The following is a 20,211-nucleotide window of genomic DNA, read 5'->3' as shown; positions in this document are numbered from 1 at the left end:
ACCATTGAAAAGGTAAATCCAAGATGGAAAGGAAGTATTTATTTCCAGTGACTACATTAAAACCCCATGTTACCACAAAACAGAAAACAAAAAGGAGGGGAGAGGTGGAGGAGGGGACAGGCAAGGAAAAAATTACAATCTTTATAACATCAGAGTCACACAACAAAACAGCTCTTAGACAAAGCTCGGTTTTGGCACTGTTAGTCAAGACAAAATATATGTATATTGTTCTGCTGCTGTGACAATGGATCATGGCATGGTGACAAAATGAACTAACAACAATTTTTTTGGAGCGCAGTCTTCCACTCTACCTCACCACCTATGAGTTTCTTTTTGTTTTCTTCCTTACAAAAAACTGGCACAAGGAGATGGGGTGGGAGAATGCTACAGCAAGTTTTACTCGCTCTTCCCTACTTACACAACTATGGATTTTGAACAGTTCAGTCTATGTTGGTTTTGGCCTTATGTTTCCTAAATGGATACCAATTAAATTCTGTAAGTTGTTCACAATTACTCTTTTCCTCAAAAGCCTGTGATTCTTTTTATTCTTTCATGATATCCTTTTCTGCTCTTAGATTTTAGCCCTTCTTCTAACTCTGCACCTTAATTGCTCAGGCTGGTAATACTCCAGATCCCAGGCAAAGCCATTCAGACCATCTCTTACCACATAGTACAAACCTAGGAAAATACACTTTTATTTTATAAAAATCAAAATGTAATTTTTAAATTATGCTTAAATGTACACTTTACTAGTTATTCAATCTTAGCCATTCTGGAAGTTAGCCCAAATGGCAATTGTTTACTTTCTTTCTTCTCCAACCTGTTAAAAAACCTAGTCAAATTTGTGCTTGACTTCATTTTTCTGATTCAGTTTTTGTCTCTCTGAATCTGCTCTAAATTTTCCATTTCATAAGGAGAAACTAAGAAGCAAAAGAAAAGTGGTCTTAAAAGTCTGTGATATTCCCTGGCTTGGCGCTTAGGTGAAAAGGGGCTTAATTTTCATCAACAGTAATTTTATGCTGGAATAAATGAAAGTAGGTGAAAACTTTACTTTTTAATATGGGAACCTTCTAAATCCTGAAGACCAGAGTGGCAGAACCTGGGCATGCTGTGCTTGTTTCCCTAACTGAACAAGCCTGCAGTAGGAATAATTAAGGAACAAATATTTTTGTTATATCATATCCATTGGGGAAAGAAATCTGTCAAGAGCAGGACTTACCTACCTTCTAAAGCTTTAGATCCTCAGACATTTTTAAAATTATCAGATCACCTGCAAAGTTTCCCATGTTCTCTACATTAGCTTTCTTCAAGCAAGCTATTCCCAACTCTACAGCATCTTTAAGTCCCTTTAAAGATACAGAGGAGGGGAAATATTTGTTGAAGTTCATACAGAGCATACATGTCAGCATGACACCTTTTCCACTACATAGCCTGATAATTTATCTCATTTCACCTGGATGAATCAACAAGTATGCGCTTAAACACATTGAAAGATGAAGCACAGAAGGAAAAAGAAGCCATGCCGTACACTTTGAAAGACTCAGCTGCAGGTTTGTGTTGAAAAGTAGCTTGAGGGGGAAAGAAGAAATATTAGGATTAGAAGGTACAACAATGATAAAGGGAAAAAAGCCCTATGGTACAGCACCTGAAATGTAAACAGGGAAAAAGTGATGACAGAAATAAATTAGAGAAGACCAAACAGACATGGCCTGAGTTCTAATCTCATCTCTTTCACAGGTAGTCCTGTGAACTTTTAAAAACAGTGAGATCATCTCCTCTAGCCCTGCAGTGATAATGATCCGCAATGAACCCTTTGCCAGGAACAAGAGTAGGAAGGCTTACAGACCGCGCGGGACTCCCCCTCTTCAGGTACCCACTGAGAGACGCTCTTCTCTCTCCTTGAACTGAGTAAGCAGCTGCACTCCTTACTCACAGCACACTGTCCTCTGTGTTTGGTTCATTAAAAAAAAAAAGAAAAAAACGATGATGAAAAATCCTCAGATGAAGGACAACAGAGAAGAATGAGGCACGAAGCACCAAAGAGCAGTGGCTGGAAGGCGCAGTAGTTGCATTGCCAAATTAACCGTTTTAAAATAAGATTTTATTTTTAATGAGAATTCTAGTAACTATTTTTCCAGTCAGTTCCAGTGAAATGTATTGATTTATAACCTATCAAATATGTGATATTCCCCTTGTGGCATAACACTATGTGAGTTTTCTGAAGTACACTACATTTCCCTTCCTTAGGGAATCAATTACATCATTAAACAAAGACACCAGTTTAGATGGCATGGTTTATTAATCTGCCTTTTGTAAACCCATGTTACATTTTGTCCCATTTCTCCAGTACTTCTAGTAAAGCTCAAATTACTTTTTCTTTCAAAATGTGCCTATTGTGGTCAGACCAATTTGTCTGCCCTTGCTTGGATGATTTCTTTCCTCCATTTCACAGAATTGCAAAACAGCCAGAGTTGGAAAGGACTTCTGGAGATCATTTTAGTCCAATAACCTGCTTAAAGCAGGGAGAGTTAAAGCAGGTTTTTCAGGCCTGTGTCCAGTTAGGCTTTAATTATCTCCAGGGATGGAGACTCCACAAACTACCTGGGCACCTTGTTCCAGTGTTTGACCGCCCACAGTAAGAGAGTTTTTCTTTATGTTTAAATGGAACTTCCTGGATTTCAGTTGGTGCCCATTCCCTCTTGTCCTTTCACTGGACACCCCTGGGATGAGGCTGGTTGCATCTTCATGAATCCCTCCCATTCAGGTATTTGAACACATTGATAAGATTCCCCACAAGGCTTCTCTTCCTGAGGTTCAACAATCTCAGCTCTCAGCTTCTCAAAGGCTCATACAAAGGTATGCCAGATGCTCCAATACTTTAATCAACTTAGTGACCCTTCACTGGACTCACTCCAGTATGCCCATATTTCCTTATGCAGGGAGGTGCAGAACTGGGAACAGCACTCCGGCTGCGGCATCACCAGGGTTGAGTAGGGAAGAAGGAAGGATGCCCTCTCAATCTGCTGGCAACACGCTTCGTAATGCGTCGCAGGAGGCTGTGGGCCCCTGCTGCAAGGGCACGTTGCTGGCTCATGTTCAGCTTGTTCACCAGAGCACCCAAGTACTTTTTTTAGCAAAGCTGGTTTGCAGCCAGTCATCCCCCAGCCTGCGCTGCTGCAAATGTAAATGCAGCTTAAACAGCTGCTATCCTCCCATTCCCTTTTTCCAACTAGTTTTCCTGCCTTTGCCTCTTGTGTTAAAATCGTCATCATACTGGAGGAAAAGTACTGTCTTTGGCAATTAGAATCTCATTTTTACTACATAGACGTGTCCATTGTTTTGTGGGGGGTTTTTATCAGTATGTTTAAAGACCTTTCAATTGTTTTAACTTTCTTTTCAAAAGCCCAATTCAGAATTAGTTTTTGCAAATTTTTATTCCAACTTTACAGCTATGAAAATACTTTCTTAATCATTGTGAGCTGTCTTCTAACATCTGATGTCTTTTTTGAGGTGATTAAGCCTAATTATGTCCAGAGTCCTTTGCTATTATATTTTTCATGCATGCTTTGGATGCAAACTCACAATAATTTTTAAAACTTTGAAATGTTAAGCCTCTCCTGTGTTCAACTCCCAAAGCTCTTCAATCCAGCATACTTCACTGACACCCTTCATTTCTCAAAATTACCTTATTGCAGTGAAGAACTTTATTTACAGACCATTTTTCATTTATTGGATATGGCATATTTGCTGTCAGTATTGTTTCCATAATAGCAGACCGTTTCAAGAAATATGTCTGAAACAATTTGTTATCTAGGGTTTTGCTGGTTTGCTTCATAACGCCTGGTGCTATGACTCACAATCTTGCAAGGGTGCTTCCATAAACACAGTGCACTTTGCTTTGTATGTACCAGTTTTAGCTGACAATGGATCCAGTGAAAAGAAAAATAAAACCGATAATGTCTTTATGTTCAATGTTTATAGAAAGCAAATTTCTTTGAAACTGTTTTAAGTGTTTGCTTTATCTGCAAATTAAGAACAACCATTCCTTATGTCTGGATTTGATAATCTTTCCCCTTTAAATAATGCCCAAGAAGATCACATTAATTTTTCATTTTCTTGTTATTCAGTGTCAGTTCTGCCAAGAGAGAGAAATTCTCTTGCCATCTAAAGAATGATGGTTTGCATAGTGTTTGAAAGATATCCTTCAGATAAGCATAAGTAAACACAATGAGCTATTTTAAATAATAATTTACAGTAAATAGAACCACAGTTTTTTTGTGTTAGCAATCATGTGGAAGGATTGATGAGGTAGTACACCTTATCATTGTCCCAAATCCACTATCCCAAAAGTCCTGGTAAATTCTCCTTGTTGATCTGCCAAGGTATGAGTTGCACACACAAGGACAACAAGCGAAATAATAGTAATGATGACTATTTGTCTGACAACAAATTCAAGTAGGAAAAGGTTTTACTCACACAGTGTGTTTGGGAACACCTTAAACCTGAAATTTCAACAGTATGTTGCATCATGAATAAGAGAACCTGAATTAGATTTTTTCCTCAGTGTTTCATTAGGTCACTGGCCTTGGTAAAATTACACCTGAAACCAGTAGAAGTCAGTTAACTGAGCCCTTCTAGGGAACTCACAGGTAGGCTGGATTTTCTCTACAAGAACTTTAGTTTAGTATAATATTACCATTATCCCCACCCTCAGCTTTGGAGAAGGCAATAGGCATACTAAGGCCCCTCTGTACACAGTCCACAGCTAGTCTTCAGGCTGGTGAGGAGTCAAATGAGGTCCTATCCGAAGTGAAAGCAGTTGTAGGATGCCTAAACCATGCCATCCAAGAGCTTTCATTCCTTTCCGTTGATTTACAATTACCAGCACACATTGAAATTTGATCTTCCCTTTCTTGTGAAGATTCTCTACTTTTGATTTTAGGTTGCTTTAACATTCAGTTAATCAGAGCTGACAACAGAGTCTGTATATTTCAGCTTTAAAGTGTAAGATTTCACCAAGCTGTCTCTGAACTTAGAACTGATAGTCAGTGGTGGCCCCATAAGTAAAGGTGGGATCTCTTCCTCCTTCACTGGCATGGCCACTGTATATATACTATATATATACTTGCTATACTATATACTTGCTATACTGTCCTTACTAAAGAAAAATAGACAGCCAGAAAATATAGGTAGTGATGTGAAATTATGAGATGCAAAATGAGGATGGAGAAATAAAGACAAATATTTGGAGGTGGAGGGGAAGAAAAGAATGTGGGGAAGGAGAAGAATAAGACTAGAAGAGGCCAGGAGAGGAGCTGCAGAAACAGCAATTGGTATGAAGGAAAGAAAGGCTGAAACCAGGCAGTGAGGGAATGACAGTAGAGGAAGCAACCGATGTAAGAACTGAGTGGACCCAGAATTCGGGGTGGGGCGGGGGTCGGAGGGAAGGAAAAAAAGAAAAAAGTTACCTGACTAAAGGATGGCTTCTGTAACACATTGACGGGAAGACAGAACTGATATAGCATTTGTAAAACAAAGCAGTCTGACTGAGATATTAAATATTTTAAAAATTAACCTACCTCAGTATTTGAAAGATCTATGTGCAATGTAAGAGACCTGTATCAACACTTTCAAAATGGTATTTAAGTTGTTTCAAGAAATGAGGTCCAACTTATTTTCCAGGCAATTAATCTCAATAAGAAAATCAAGCACAGAACAGGAAAACCAGGCCCCAAAGAAGCAAAACAGAGCACAACACTTGGTCCACAAAGGTGTCTATGCTTTCTCTAAGCCACTGTCATTTGTTATGCAAAGAAGAGATGGCAACTGGTGTCTATGGGTTAGGAAAGATTCCAGACTGATGTTCAAGGGATCATCCCATTTTAAACCCATCAGAATGATCTTCACTGTTGTTTGAGAGGGAGAGGGGTTAGAGGAGAGGGGATTACGCAGACTGCCATGCCAGTAAGGTGGCCATTTTAAACATGAGACTGATTTTAATCATGAGATTTTAGGTAAATGTGGCAATTGGGCCAAAGATAGCAGTAAACTTTAAAACTGCTCTGGCACTCTGGCATTAGACATTTGAAAGAGCTTTGTAACATCCTTCAATTTTCTGGTTTGATTTCATGCAACTTTAAGAATAGAAGAAAACCATGTGGAGGGTTGAATTTTGAACAGCTATCCTTACTGACAAAGGAGTAGCTAAAGGCACATACATACCACTCCATCATCTTTCAGTGGACTCCTTAACAAAGAGGAGATGCCCTAGAGGTTTCTTTTCACTGTTTAAGAAGGTAATATTCCGTCTTTATTTATATCATTAGCTATGTGCTGATCTCTGAGGCTAAAGTTGGAGTATGCCATTGGAAGTTGTTAAATTAGTCTATGCATACAAACAAGCTTGACATTTTCACTATATGAACGATACAGATTGAAAGAAGCAGTGAATCTGGCATCGGGTATTAATAACTAAAAGCCTACTCTCATTAAATTCAGTTGTACAATACCCAGGTGACATCAATAGGAGAAAAAGTTGACTTGAATAACCTGGTAAGAATTCAAGTTTATCTATTACATGAAATACCATGGTGTGAAGGTGCTTCCAAACACAATGCCATCTTATCCCTAAATTAAGTGAATGATGAAGATCAGCAGATCAGTAGGCAAGTGTTTTTCAATTAAACATGGTAATAGCTGCAAAAGTTGAGCAGTTCAGACTGCCTTCTTTAGCTCTTTAAGCTTGGAGTATGTGGAATTTCAATCTTGGGATGGATGCCCAAAGGAATTTAATGTAAATGCAGTTTATTTCTTTAAAATTGCAGACAGGATTGTAGTATGCATCAAAGAAAAAATTCTTGGCAACTAGCTTAACTGACTGTTGTTTCCACAGCCAATTTGTGTAAATTTTGTCCCAAATCTGGGCTTCTGTTTTGACCTTGGAGATTAATAGCATGAAACTGACCCTATAAATATGCTCAATAGAAGGTAGAAAATACACTCCAAGATCAGGAGTTTGTCACCAGCACACAGGAACGGGAAAATACTCTAGTTTTTCTTAAGTTCAAGTATCTGCATTAAATTAAAACCCAGCAGACTTCTGCAGATTTATTTTTCAACCTGAGACTTAGCTGTAGCCTTCCAACCTGTTATTATAGTCTTTGACTGGGTACAATGCGATAGTAAGTCATCTGCCGTAACTGCAAACTTAAGGACTAATACTTTATTACTCACTCAGGCAGAACTCCCATTAATTTCAAGTACTGATGAACAGAACCTGTAGGAATGAGTCTTTCCATTCAGTTTAATAGGAAGGAGACCTGCATCATCTTTAATGTTGTCAGTGGGAAGCTGAGGCCTCAATTCAAGAAAGCGCTTAATTGTATCCGTATTCAGGATGCTGAGGCATATGTTTAAGTCCCTGTTACATGTTTAAACAACACAAGCTGTATTACTGCCCTAGAAAGAATGCTTCCTTGAGCCAAAATCTTAATAAGTAACACAAATAAGACCAACAAACAGCAGCCCTGCCTTCTCTTGTTTCAAAGTTCAAAGCTCTCTTCTGAAAAAGACCACTACTTTTTATTTTGGCAGAAGTCTCACAAGCGTTAGATACCTTTTTCTTAAAATCCTGTCTCTGAGCTGCGCTGTTTGGCCTCCAACAGTTGAATAAAAAAGTACCTGGTATTGCTAGTTAAACACCATTTTAATGTCTAGACAAAACAACGATAATTTATTCCTTTAGAAAAGATAAGCAGTGATTTTGTTTACCTATAATTTTGGAGAAGACAAATAGAAGCTAGAGGAGCAGGCTGATGTTATTGCAAGGTTGATCTCGATCATCTCTGGAAGGACAGTGAGATCAGGGAAGGGCCATGACAACTGGAGAAAGAACAATTTTGTATCCATCTTCAAAGAAAGGACAAAAGGATAATCAAGGAGTCAGCCTCACTTTGGTCCCTTGGAAAGTGGTTTTGAAACCCATTTCTGACCACGTAAAGGAGAAGTAGGTGATTGTGAGCAGTCATTATCGATTTACCAAAGGTGAATCATGCCGCACCAACCTGATTGCTTTCTGTGAGAAAATGACTAGATTTGTAGACAAGAGGAGACTTGTCAGTGTCATTTGCCTTGACTGCAGCAAAGTACAAGTTGGATGATCTGGCTCAGAGGGTATTAGCTAATGAGTCATACTCTACCAGGAGACCCATAACAGCTGGAGTACTGCTGGAGTCTATATGGGACTGCCCTGTTTAACATTTTTAAAGAACATGGAGGAGGTGATGGAATGCTTGCTCATCAAGTTTGCATATGACATCAGACTGGGGAGAGATCAGTCAACATGCTCAAGTACCTGGTTGCCATCCAGAGGGACCTAGGCAGCCTGAAGCAACGGGTCTATACGAACCTCGTGAAAGTCAGCAAGGACAAATGCAAAGACTTGCCTTGAAACAGAAAACTCCTTGCAGTAGTACAGACTCTACTGAAAAGGCCATTTGGTGTCTGTGTAGACAGCAAACTGAATGTGAGCCAGAAGTGTGCCCTGGCAGCAAAGACCAACAGCACCCTGGGCTGAATTAACTAGTGCTTAACCAGTGGATCAAGGGAAGCGATTACCTCCGTTTCTCAGCACTCATTAGCCTGCATCTAAAATATTGTGTCCAGTTTTGGGCCCTCCAGTAGAAAAAAAAATTGCCCAACTTCTGTGAGCCAGGCACAGAGCCCTGGAGCATTTGTCCCATGAAGAGAGGGTGAGGAACAAGATGAGCTCAACTTGTTTAAGGAGGTCATCAGGAAGACAGATCCAGGCTTTTCACAGTGGTGTATGCTGGGAGGACGAGAGACAATGGGCATAAGTTGAAACAAGAGAGGTACAGGCTGGATATAATGAGAAGCTTTTACACCATGAGGACAGTCAGGCAGTGTCCAGAAAGGTTTTACCATTTCTAAACCTGGGAGGTTTTCAAGACCCGACTGGATAATACCCTGAACAACCTGGTTTGATATCATAACTGTCACTCTTTTGGGCAGGATTTAGACTAGATAAAATCCTGAAGGCCTTTCCAACCTGAATTATTCAATGATAGTGTATTTCTCAGCATTTTCTTTCTTCATATCAAGAGTATTGGAAGAGCTACCTCCTTCTGAAGGCTGACTGTAATAGAATTCTAAATACTGGAGCACAGAACTGTGGCTACACATTGGGTTCATTTATTTGATACAGAATCACAGAATCACTACAGTTGGAAAAGACCTGCAAGATCATCAAGTCCAACCATCAACCCAACACCACCATGCCCATTAAACCATGTCCCACAATGCCACATCCACACATTCCTTGAACACCTCCAGGGATGGTAACTCCACCACTTCCCTGGGAAAATCCCGCCTCAGATTTTTAGAGGCACAGGGAGTGAGTGGGACATTTTTAGCTGCATGTTTCACACTACTCCATACAAAGATAACCAAATTCCAAGACAACAATAGGGAAGAGATTTGAATACACATCATATAACCCATAGTTAAAGAACCCACACATCTAAATAAGAACACACTGAAAGGCCATGTCAACAGTCTTTTGAAGACATGAATTCTGCTTGTGAATACTCTGGTATAAAACTGATGTAACCCAGAACTCAAATATTAAAATAATTAGAATTATAACATTAACCCTTCAATTGTTACTTGATCCAATTAGCCAACCAAAAATTGGTATAATGAAGTGAAAGAGATCTCTCTCTAAGATTATCATCATAAATGTCCCCATTCATCTTCAGTCATCCTCCATTTTTTATTTTTGAAAGTTACTGATGCAAAGAATAAGTTGAAAAGAAGAAAAAAAGATCAGTTATCACATACTCCTCTTACTATCCCATATGTTTGGAAAGTGAATTTTTTTGTCAAAGTAAAGCAATGAAAGAGGCTGGAAAGACACTGGAAAATTTAAGAAATACTGGGTCAAAATCAGTGGTTTTATCACATTAATAGTAAGGTCCAATAAATGCCAAAAAAATATTTTCTCAGTATTAGTGATTACGGAACTCTGGGTTTATTCATGGTTCTTTTACAGTTCTGATTGTTTAAATTAGTATTTATGACCAATTATCTTGGTTTCTTCTACAGAGTTACAGCTAATATATAAAAAAAGATTTTTTTTTCTTTAATCTTATCAAGGACTTGCTTAATAAAGAGGTGGGCTCCAACATCTGAAGTGTTTCTTAGGCCTTGTGGGAGATCTGCTTATGCAAAATTGGGTAAGGAACCAACTAGCAGCAAGAATTACTATTTCATGTTTCACAATGCTGAAATTTTTAAAATATATATATAAAGTAATCTTCAGCAATGTACAATACTACTTTGTATTTACCTGTATCATCCTTACACTAGAGACCTTCCTCTTCAAACCAGCTTGCTGAAACAACGGTTCGGAAAGAAATGTTTCTTTCTTTTCTTTCAATTACCAGCTGAATTAACAATTTAAATAACTTATTCTGCCACTTTCATATTCAAAATGAATTAAAGGCAAGAGAGAATGCCAGATCCTATTATTCCCAGGGTTTGCTCTGAGTAAGGACATGAGCCAAGAGACAAGCCCTTTTTCTCTATAAAGAAAATTTTCCTTGAGAAATATGTAGAATGAGTTATTTAGTTTCCTGCCAAATAGGAAAGATAAGAATATATATGATGTTGCACCATGTTTGCCAGATCAGCTGGACGTTTAATGAAAAGGAGTCAGGGCCTGATCCACCTGTCCCAGAAATGACTGGGAGGCTTTCTTTCCACCAGCTCCAGTGAGGGTTGGATCTAGCCCCATCTGCATGTTTTCAGGCACAAGACCAATTTTCATTTCCTGACCTGCGTGTATTTCCGCTGAGAACATTACTACTGCACAGAGAGAGGAACAGCTTATCAGAAGAGTACAAATATCCAACACCTTTTTTAGTTAACATTCTGCAGACACAGTAACTTTACCCTATTCTTTAAATATTTCTATCCACATCTTCAACTTCATCTTGTAGCGTATTAAACAAGAACAACAAAAGTAATATGAACTGCTTTATTACAAAAATTGCACCTGCCATATTTGCATGAATGTATTATCAGGCACATGCATTCATGCATGCACACATAAGCCTTCATCTCTGCCGCAATGACAAAGAAGCCTTTTAATGTACATGAATCAAGAAGCTCTACATTGCAAGCCTTTATTTATGGGACAGCAAAAAAAAAAAAAAAAAAAAAAAAATCACATAGTGCTGCTGATTGTAAGCCAGGTCACTGCAGATTTCCAGAATCAGTCCCTTAGAATTTCTTTTTTTTTAAATGAGTGTCATAATTCATAAGGACTCCCTGTTTATGCATTTGCTACCTAACCTGAGGCATTTCATGTAAATGTTTCAACTCCTTTCATTTTAAATGAATTCTCTTCTGAAATAATAGAACCTTAGGGTGTTATTGTAAAGAGTAACTTCACACCAATCTTTTGTGAAGTGCTCTGAGCCCTCATGGTTTCTTTCCCACTCTCAAAATAGCAAATAAAATATTTATTAAAACAGCCTGAATCACACAGGGTGGTGTAGGCTGAAATTTTTTGTTTATTTTATAAACAAATTCTTTGTTTATTACAGTAGCGTAAATACCCTAAGTAGTATTTGTATGAAAGCTATATTCTGTAACACAAATCCCACTGGGCAAGTAATACATTAGATCTGTAATACTTTCTATTGCCAGTCTCATCAAACTGATTTGGAATTTGCTGCCTGGGTAGAGTGACTCATGTGTTTACTGGCCCTGACAGGTGTTGGGCATCTTCCACACTCATTAAAGTTAATGACTTCAACAGCGGATGGGGAAAACTGTGTGTTGAAGTAGGTTTCCTCTTAACAGGTATTCTCAGGTTATCATTTAAGAGATTATGTAAGTGGTGTCGATTTTCTTCTGCAATCACAAACCCAGTCCATAACCAAAGCCCTATCCCTTCATTGCAAAAATAACCCAATTAGCTTCACAGGGATTCCTTGTTGGTGTGAGGCAAGAAAAAAACCACATTGTACACAGAGCTTTCCACATAAAAGCTCAGTTTCTAGCCATAAAACTAGTCACATTCTCACCGGAACAGAGGAATTAACATACTGGAAACAAGCCAGCAATTTTATAGAAATATATGCTTTTAAGTAAGGTCTGTATCAGTATTCTCACAATAGCCTCAGCTTTGGCATCATTTCTATCCCAACAAGCCACAGCTGCTGAACTGGAGACTTCTGACTTCATATTAGATAAGTAATGAAAAGTTTTAGGCAGTGGTGCCAGAGCCTGTCCTTTGATATCAGCTCAGTACTGTGCAGTTGTTGTCCAGCTACACCCAAAAGATACGCCTTTAAATTACCCTAGTTAGCTAAAAATATTCAGGTGAAAATTTCACAGAGAATTCTGCCATGACATTAGACTGTCAACCAAGATTTGATGAGACTGAGACCTTACAGGCATCTGCGTATTCATACAAAACCAAGAAATTAGGAGGACTGAATCTTTAACTACAGAGAGCCCTCTGCTTTGATGCCCCCCCAAACACTAGATCTGCACTATTAATATGACAAAGTCCTGTAGCCTGGCTTCTACCCAACGAGACATAAGTACTGAGCCAGAGACCTCACAGAAACCTGTGCCTTTAATACTACCTGCCATGCAAAAGCTTCTGAGCTAATGGTCTTGTAACGAGTGTAACATACAGGCGTCTGAACGGGGAAAAAGAAAAGATTAAAGCCTCTAAAATTTCGGCAGAAGAACTATTGCAGTCTTAAATACTCATCACTTTTAATGTCTAACTTTTCAGGATCTTCCAAAGCAAAATGTAATGGTACATTTCCACAGGTACATTAAACATAACAGTTCAATTAAAGAACTGGCCTTTTTCCTCTTCAGCAGGTCTCGCACAAACTTTTCTTGCCCTTATAATATCATAAGGCATTGAGGTACAAACCACTGAGCAACACAGCTTCCAAACCCAGACTAATGTGTTGTTTGCTGGAAAGAATTTGAGGGAAATCAAAAAAGTGATTACAACAGAATTAGTAAGAAAAATGTTGACTGATGGAAAACTTCTGAGAAGTCTGGAATATGTTTCAGTAATTTGGGGAGAGATGGTAGTCAGTAAGTTGCAGGACGAATGCATTTATTGGAAATTTACTTTAATCACCCAAATGAAATGTTCTGCCATATGAATAACTGTTTGCTCCCTATGAGTAACTATTTGATGGCAAATGTCAATGCACTTTATTTTTTAATGAAGTTTAGAAAAGAGATTGAGATGACGCTGGGAAACTTTTCCATAAAATACTTAAATGACTCAATGAACTAAATTTTTTTTTTTCAAAGTTACTTCAGAATTAGATATTACTAAAAATCAGGAGTTTTGCAGTTCAAAATGCCTACCTCGATTTCCAAAATAGGATTTTGTCTCCTATACAGACATTGGAGAAAGTCTGCATCCAGATGCCCCAAAAAAACTTGAAGAAAATATTTTCTTTCTGAATGCTGTTTTTCCATCCACATTGGCATAAAAAGTAATTGGAGAGAAAATATTCCAGGAAACACTTTCCCTTCTTGGTGTCTGAAAGGAGTTCTTCCCATTTTTATAGTACAGGATCTTCACATTGTTCCTCATTTTCTACCTATGCTCTTAGCATTTCTCATTGCTTTCTTTTACCTTAAATTAATTCCTAATTTATAATGCTGTGATTTTTGTGTCTCATTTAGGTAAGATAAACATCTAGCACTGCTTCATGACTACTGAAGTCCAATATTTTACAGCATCAACCGCTGACTTGTTTCCAGATTTCACTCACTTTAAGTCAGAAAAAGCTGAAGGGCAGCAGCTGCTTTATTTGTCTTTTCCAGTCTTTGACCCCTCACTTGGAAGGCCTAGAGAACTGTTTAACATGTAAGGAAAGACCTCCCTATACTGCTGCATGAGAGTCTCTGCTCATATTGGGCAATATCCAAAGCCCATTAAAGTAACTGATAATCTTTCTGTTGTCTTCTGTGGAGTTTGGTTGGACCCAACAGGTGAAAGGCAGTCTCACCAAGATGAAAGATTCACTGGAAACACTTCACAACCTTGACAGTGACCAGCAGAAGAAAGGGACAGTTAAATTCTTTCGTAAGCTGCAAGGCTAAATTTGTTGGACCCAACCTGAAAACCGGAGTATTCTCCACTTCAGATACTGATTCTCAATGTTTAAACAATTTAAACTGTTTTCCTTCTACCTGGAAACTGGACACAGCTTTGGAATGCTTTGGCTTTGCTGATGCATGTGGCATGTGGGGAATAAGCAATGGTTAACCAAGCTTAATGGACAAAGTCTACAGGGTGATTATGAGTGCTTAGGAAAGAGACCTCAATCAGCATTTTACAAGAGGGGACTGGGAAAAAAAGTGCTTGTTCTTGGGTTTGAAGTAGCCACAGAAAGCCTAAACATACTCCAATCTAAAAATGATATACCAATTATTATTCCATTTATACTGGTAATGCTATCAAAACTTCACAACTGCGTAAGTGCGACGTGACTAAAGATGCTAATGTTACCAATGCAAATGAAATCACTACAATAAAAGTTGTTTTCTTTATTGTCCACAAAGTACTGAAGTTCTAGGTCATTGCTATAAGGATGCCTGTCTTGATTATCTTATTAATCATTCAACACTCTACAGATTAGATCCTGGACCACCGGTCAACCATATTCCTTTGCAAATTTCTTTGCTTTGCAGAGCTAGCAAAGCGATGACCTCAAAGCATTTCCATGGCACTGCAGGGCTATGTAACACCAGACCCCTAGCAAGCAACTTAAAAAACTGATGAAGAGCACCAAAAAGTGTCTTTTACAAACTATCCATCAGCAACAGACAAAAAGATAAACAAAATATAACAAAACACAAATTCAACATAAGTGAAAAAAGTAAGTTGTATCTTACCTCATTTGAATTTTCCATTGTGATGTTTTTATTTTTCAGCTTTTTCTGCAGCAGTTTGGTTTCATACTCTGGTCTGGGATGCTCCTGAAAAAGGAAAAAAAACCAACCAAATGTGTGATTATGATTAAGAGAAAAGAAAATAAAAGTTCTAGTCACTTATTCATGACCCAAACCATTAAGATGATTCAACAGCACCTTTCAGACTGGGGGGGATCACTGCCTAAAAGTATGGGATACATTATGGGATGCAGGGGAAGAGCATTTAGGGATTGCACAGGAGTTATTATGGGATGCTTAGGGGAGGAACCACAGGTGGGGAAGGGAGGGATCTAGGTCACCTGGGAAGGAACAACTGTGGAAAAACAGAGGGCTAAGGGGATAAAAAGGGCCAGTCACATGTAAATAGTTTGCTGGTCTATATAGGGGTCTGACTCCCAGCACCTGGAGGAAGTGCAGGTGTGAGAATGAGTACATAAGTGCTAGTGGAGATCAAGCTGGAGTAGCTGACAAGTACGTGAAGTGCCTGGGAGTCAGGGAGCTGGGAGTCTCTAAGGGCGAGACTGTGGTGGAGTTGGCTATCAGAGGGACCAGGGCAGTCCCAGCCAACTGCCAGAGAGACCACAGGGTCTGGGGGTCTCTAGGATTGTGATGCACTGGAGTCTGTGTGTGTCTTCAAGGTCAAGACCAGGGTAGGTTGGCTGCTAGGGGACCAGGGGAGTCCCAGCCAGCTCTGGGGGAGCAGGATGTATGTGTGAGTGAGCAACTGGAGAGGGACTATTGCATTGCATGCTTGTACCTCTGGGTGCCAGCAACTGGGGAGACTGGGGTCCAGGGGTAGCTACTGGGTGGACTGAGTGAGCCCAGCTGCTGGGGGGATCTGCATTGTACATGTGTGCATATATATAGTATCACTAGCAGACCTCACTAGTGCACATCCTAGGCAGGATGAGGCCGTTGTGCTGTCTGTGTACCTGCTGTGTGTGTCTCTCTGTGTGATCTCAGTGGCTGGCCATGTATATGTATGCACGTATGTGATGTATATATGTGCTCTGTGTACCTATGCCTTTTGGAATACATGTTTAGCCTCACTAAAGGTTGGACCTGGGGGCATGGAGCTGTGACTCTCTCACTTCTCTTGGGCCATTGGATCTGGCCCAGTGTCCCCTATCAATAACCTTTCAAGGTTTGCTTGCAAGTTATATTTTTCTTTTCCAAATTAGAGCAGAAATTACGCGTGGTAGCACAAACTTACCAGGATTTTAAAGAGAGCAGCTCATAAAAAAGACAAATGCCATTTTTCTCCTCATTCCTGCCAAGTTCTGAATTCATTCAGAGCCTGGAATTTGGATTTGATGTCTCCCCCAAAAAAGCTATTCCTACGGCATTGGTCATACCATATATCCTTAGTATAATTAGAACATATACTTATCAGCCCAGTCACAAAATCATCTTACTAACACTTTTTAATGAATCTGATAGCCTTGAGGAGAATAAAACCCAGTTTTAAAAAAAAAAAATAATTAATCCTCATGGACAATAGAATGGGGGTTGCATGGAACTTCAGCAGTCTTTCCTGCGGGATATACATGCTGTTCATTTTCTGTTAATCTGTAACATTTTCACTACATCAGACACCATCTTGAGAATCCTCTGTTGCACATCAGTATGTAGACACTGTAAGACTTCCAATATATTGTTTATCCTGATCATGAGATTTTCCTGATGCATAGAAGAGTTATGTGAGCACACTATCACTTAAATACCTGCCTTAAACGAGTATTTCTGTATCTTTTTGAACTCTATGCACAAGTTATATGTATGTCTGCCCTAAAGGCAGTCCCACAAACGGTACCGGCATTCTACTGCACTCAGGGAGTCTGGTAGTAATATGGGAGACTTGAGGGAACTTTTTTTCTCTAAAGCTCAAGTAGGGCTATGCCTCAGATTCTAGCACTATGATGCTATACCAAACAAATACAATGAAACTTGCTTTACACTTGTAATTTCAAGTATTATTCAAATTAATAAAACATGTTCTAAGGTGTCCGTGCGACACTCTTTGCATCACAGAGTTCTTTTACATTACTTATGTCTCACATAAAAATCAATACCACAATGAATGAAGTTCAGGAATCACTACAGCACTTCTTGTCACAAGGGTCGCTGTTGTTATTACTTACAAAGTGCTGTGAGTGTATGTGGAACTCCAAGAAATAATGAGGCAGGGTAATCTCTGACATTACTGAAGTTGATTAGCAGCAAAAATGGTGGTGAGCAGGGTAGGGAAAGGAAAGACAAAGATACAACAATAAGTGTTGAAAGATGCTGTGGTCAATGCATGTATCTGGATGTTTTCAAAGTTTTCACTAGCTTGTTGATTTGCATTAATTTGTATCACGCTTCCTTAGATAAGGTTCAGAGGTCAGATGGAAGAAACATCTTTAGACTTAAATGAAGAAAGGATGAAGGCATCAGGCATGGATGGCCACATGAGAGGAGACAGCTTGATGAAAGTAGGGAAATGAGATAAATGAAGTTGTAAGAAACTGAGGAGATCAGATCACACTATGGGAGCACCTGCAGAGCTGAACTGGCTTTCTTCCTTTTTTCTTATTTTCTGCTAAGCAGAGCATTGTGGGACACCAGGGGCAGCTGCCAGAGGTCAGAGCAACTTTTGAAAATTAACTTGAAAGGAAACAGGGTGAGAAAATAAAATGCCAAGCAAAACATTGTACTGTAACTTACTTTTTTTCTATTGACAGTTTTGCTTTGAGCGCATATTCTGTTCAAATTTGGTCAAGTTATGGTTTAGTTTGTAAGACATTTCAATGTCCTTTTAACTGTATTTCATACACCTACATCTGGATTGGAAAATTAGTTGATCTGTCTTCACTGAATCTGCCAAGTCATCTTACTCTTGACTGAACAGACCACAGTGCCTCCTGGAATGCATGTGTCTATATATTCTTTTTATGAGTATATTGCATAAAACATTTCTTGACAATACAGATTTAGAGATACTTGATCCTGATCATAGATACATGGATGTGAAGGAACAATTCCACTCTGCTGTAAAAAGCATGTGATTCAGAATCAATTCTTTGTCTGAAAATGGGAAGACTTCTACACTTCTTAGGACAATAAGCTAGAAATAGTTGTGATGACTTGAAGAAGGCCAAATATCCATGTAGGGATAAATATGAATCCCATGATGCTGGAAGTTTGCCAGTACAGCTGCCAGACACTTATTGAAAACCATGTGAGCCAAGGTACTTTGAGGCCAAATGAGTGCTCAGAGTAGAAAACAATAATTCCCATCCTGAAAACAAAGAGCCAAATCATGAAATTTTTACTCACACAAAACTCATATAGACGTCAGTGGGAATTTTCCCTGAGAATGGTCTCCAGGATTTGCCTCAAACATACAACATGTGTATTGACTGTACATTGCAAATTAAGGCTATGTAGGTAATGATCCATTTTGATCAGAATGTATAACGCAAACTGATCTCTCCTTAATTTCTCTTTGATTTAGGAAGAAAGTGATAATAGAATTTTACAAAGCATATGCATGACAAACACATCCTGGTTGCTAAGAAAAAATAGAACCTTAGAAACTATCCCAGATTAACCGACCAAAGGAGTTATCAGCAAAAAATGAGCCAACTTACTGCTTCATTTTTACACTTTAAAGAAAGTCAAAGAAACACTGCAAATTGATTGAACAGCCTTATCCTAATATGCCAAACACAAGCAGAGCAGCAAAGCAGTGCACACTGGTAGGAAGGAAGGTTTCCAGAAATGAGAACTGGAATAACCCAGTTGCTGTCCCAAATCAAGATGGAATCTTGAAATGAATGGAACAGAGAGCCCAGCTGTTCTCTGCTGCAAGAGGGATAATTATTACAAATCAAGGACTAAAACCCTGTGTTGCTTATGATAATGACACAGTGGGTAGTGCAGGGAGAAGTCTAAGGAAGAGATTGTCATTCACACCAATGATCTGTTTAGACCGTCCTAGTAATGGGACTTTTATATCTCAGCACATATGAAGGGATCACTGGTAGATGTTGATGATCTTTTTAGTCCAGATCATTTGCACAATAAATTTGATTTGTGTAAAATTAAAACAGAAGCTTGAATAAGTCATCTAATATTAGTGTAAGTTTAGGGATGTTAAAAGACAAAAGCCACTGTACGAGTACGTAGGAACTCAGCTATCAAAGGTCTTGTAAAGCAATATAAAACTGAAGTAGTCAAAACAAAAGAACCCATAAGGTATCTAATGGAAATATATATGCCAGATAGATAGATAGGTATAATGCCTTTATTTGCTCCCATGGAGCAAGACCAGTAGTAGTGCTTTGGAGGATTACCTTCAAAACTAAATTTTGAAATATGGCCTCAGATTTTTAAGTGCCCTTAAGACCAAACAACCAAATGCTGCCATTGCAATGTCATGATCACATTTTGTGGGTAACTGTAGCAGAAAAGAGCATCATTTATTTTTGTTCATTATTCAATTAAAATTCAACCCATTTAAAGACCTCTACATCAGTAAGTGGAATTGTGTGAAGCCAGATGTCCCTTGAACTATGGTATTGAAAATTTTGCTTAAAATTCTTTATTCTACTGCATGATAAATCATTGCCGAAACAAATGAGCTGGCAAACATAAAGAAGAAACCCAGCTGTAAAGTTGGATGCCAGCCCATTAAAATGGGACATCACCCAGCTTGTCGGTGGAACGACTTCGATCTTACCTTATTGCTCTAACTTTGATAAAATATTATCTGGACTCTAGAAAATTTAAAATGTCTGAGCATATCAGTATCACTTTTATTGTTTTCAGTTGTCCTATGGTAGTATCGAGTAGTCGCAGTCATGGACGAGGACCCTATCACTTTAGCCACTATATAAGCATAGAATCCCTTCTCCAAAGAGAAGTTCTTAAGGAATGGATTGTTTCCCCTTCGGGCACTGTTGTCTTTTTTTGTCTAATAATGTGTAACAGTGGGAACAATTGGCTGTGGAGGCACTCTTTAGGGGAGTGTGTTTATGGAAATTTTTCTCTGTCAATATTTAAGATTGAGTGTACTTTGGATGGATTACAGATTTGTAGCTCTCACAAATAAACATTGCAAAATCCTTTAAATTTGATCTAAAATAGCTGTTTCACAAATCATAACGTTATGGCCTCAAGATAAAATATCCTAGAAATTAGCAAGGTTAGAAACCAACA

General features: G+C 38.7%; 1 protein-coding gene across 1 annotated transcript in view; it reads right to left on the bottom strand.

Annotated features, from left to right (window-relative positions):
• The window catches only part of ANO2 (anoctamin 2), a 195,485-nt gene that overhangs the window by 83,824 nt on the left and 91,450 nt on the right, over nt 1–20,211 (bottom strand). Inside the window, exon 14 of the mRNA XM_059816887.1 lies at nt 14,971–15,054. Within this exon, the coding sequence (XP_059672870.1) occupies nt 14,971–15,054 (84 nt within the window). The remainder of the gene's footprint in view (nt 1–14,970; nt 15,055–20,211) is intronic.

This window comes from Gavia stellata, chromosome 4 (genome assembly GCF_030936135.1).
Source record: "Gavia stellata isolate bGavSte3 chromosome 4, bGavSte3.hap2, whole genome shotgun sequence".
NCBI classification, from domain to species: Eukaryota; Metazoa; Chordata; class Aves; order Gaviiformes; family Gaviidae; genus Gavia; species Gavia stellata.
This window is presented reverse-complemented; position numbering and strand designations above follow the sequence as displayed.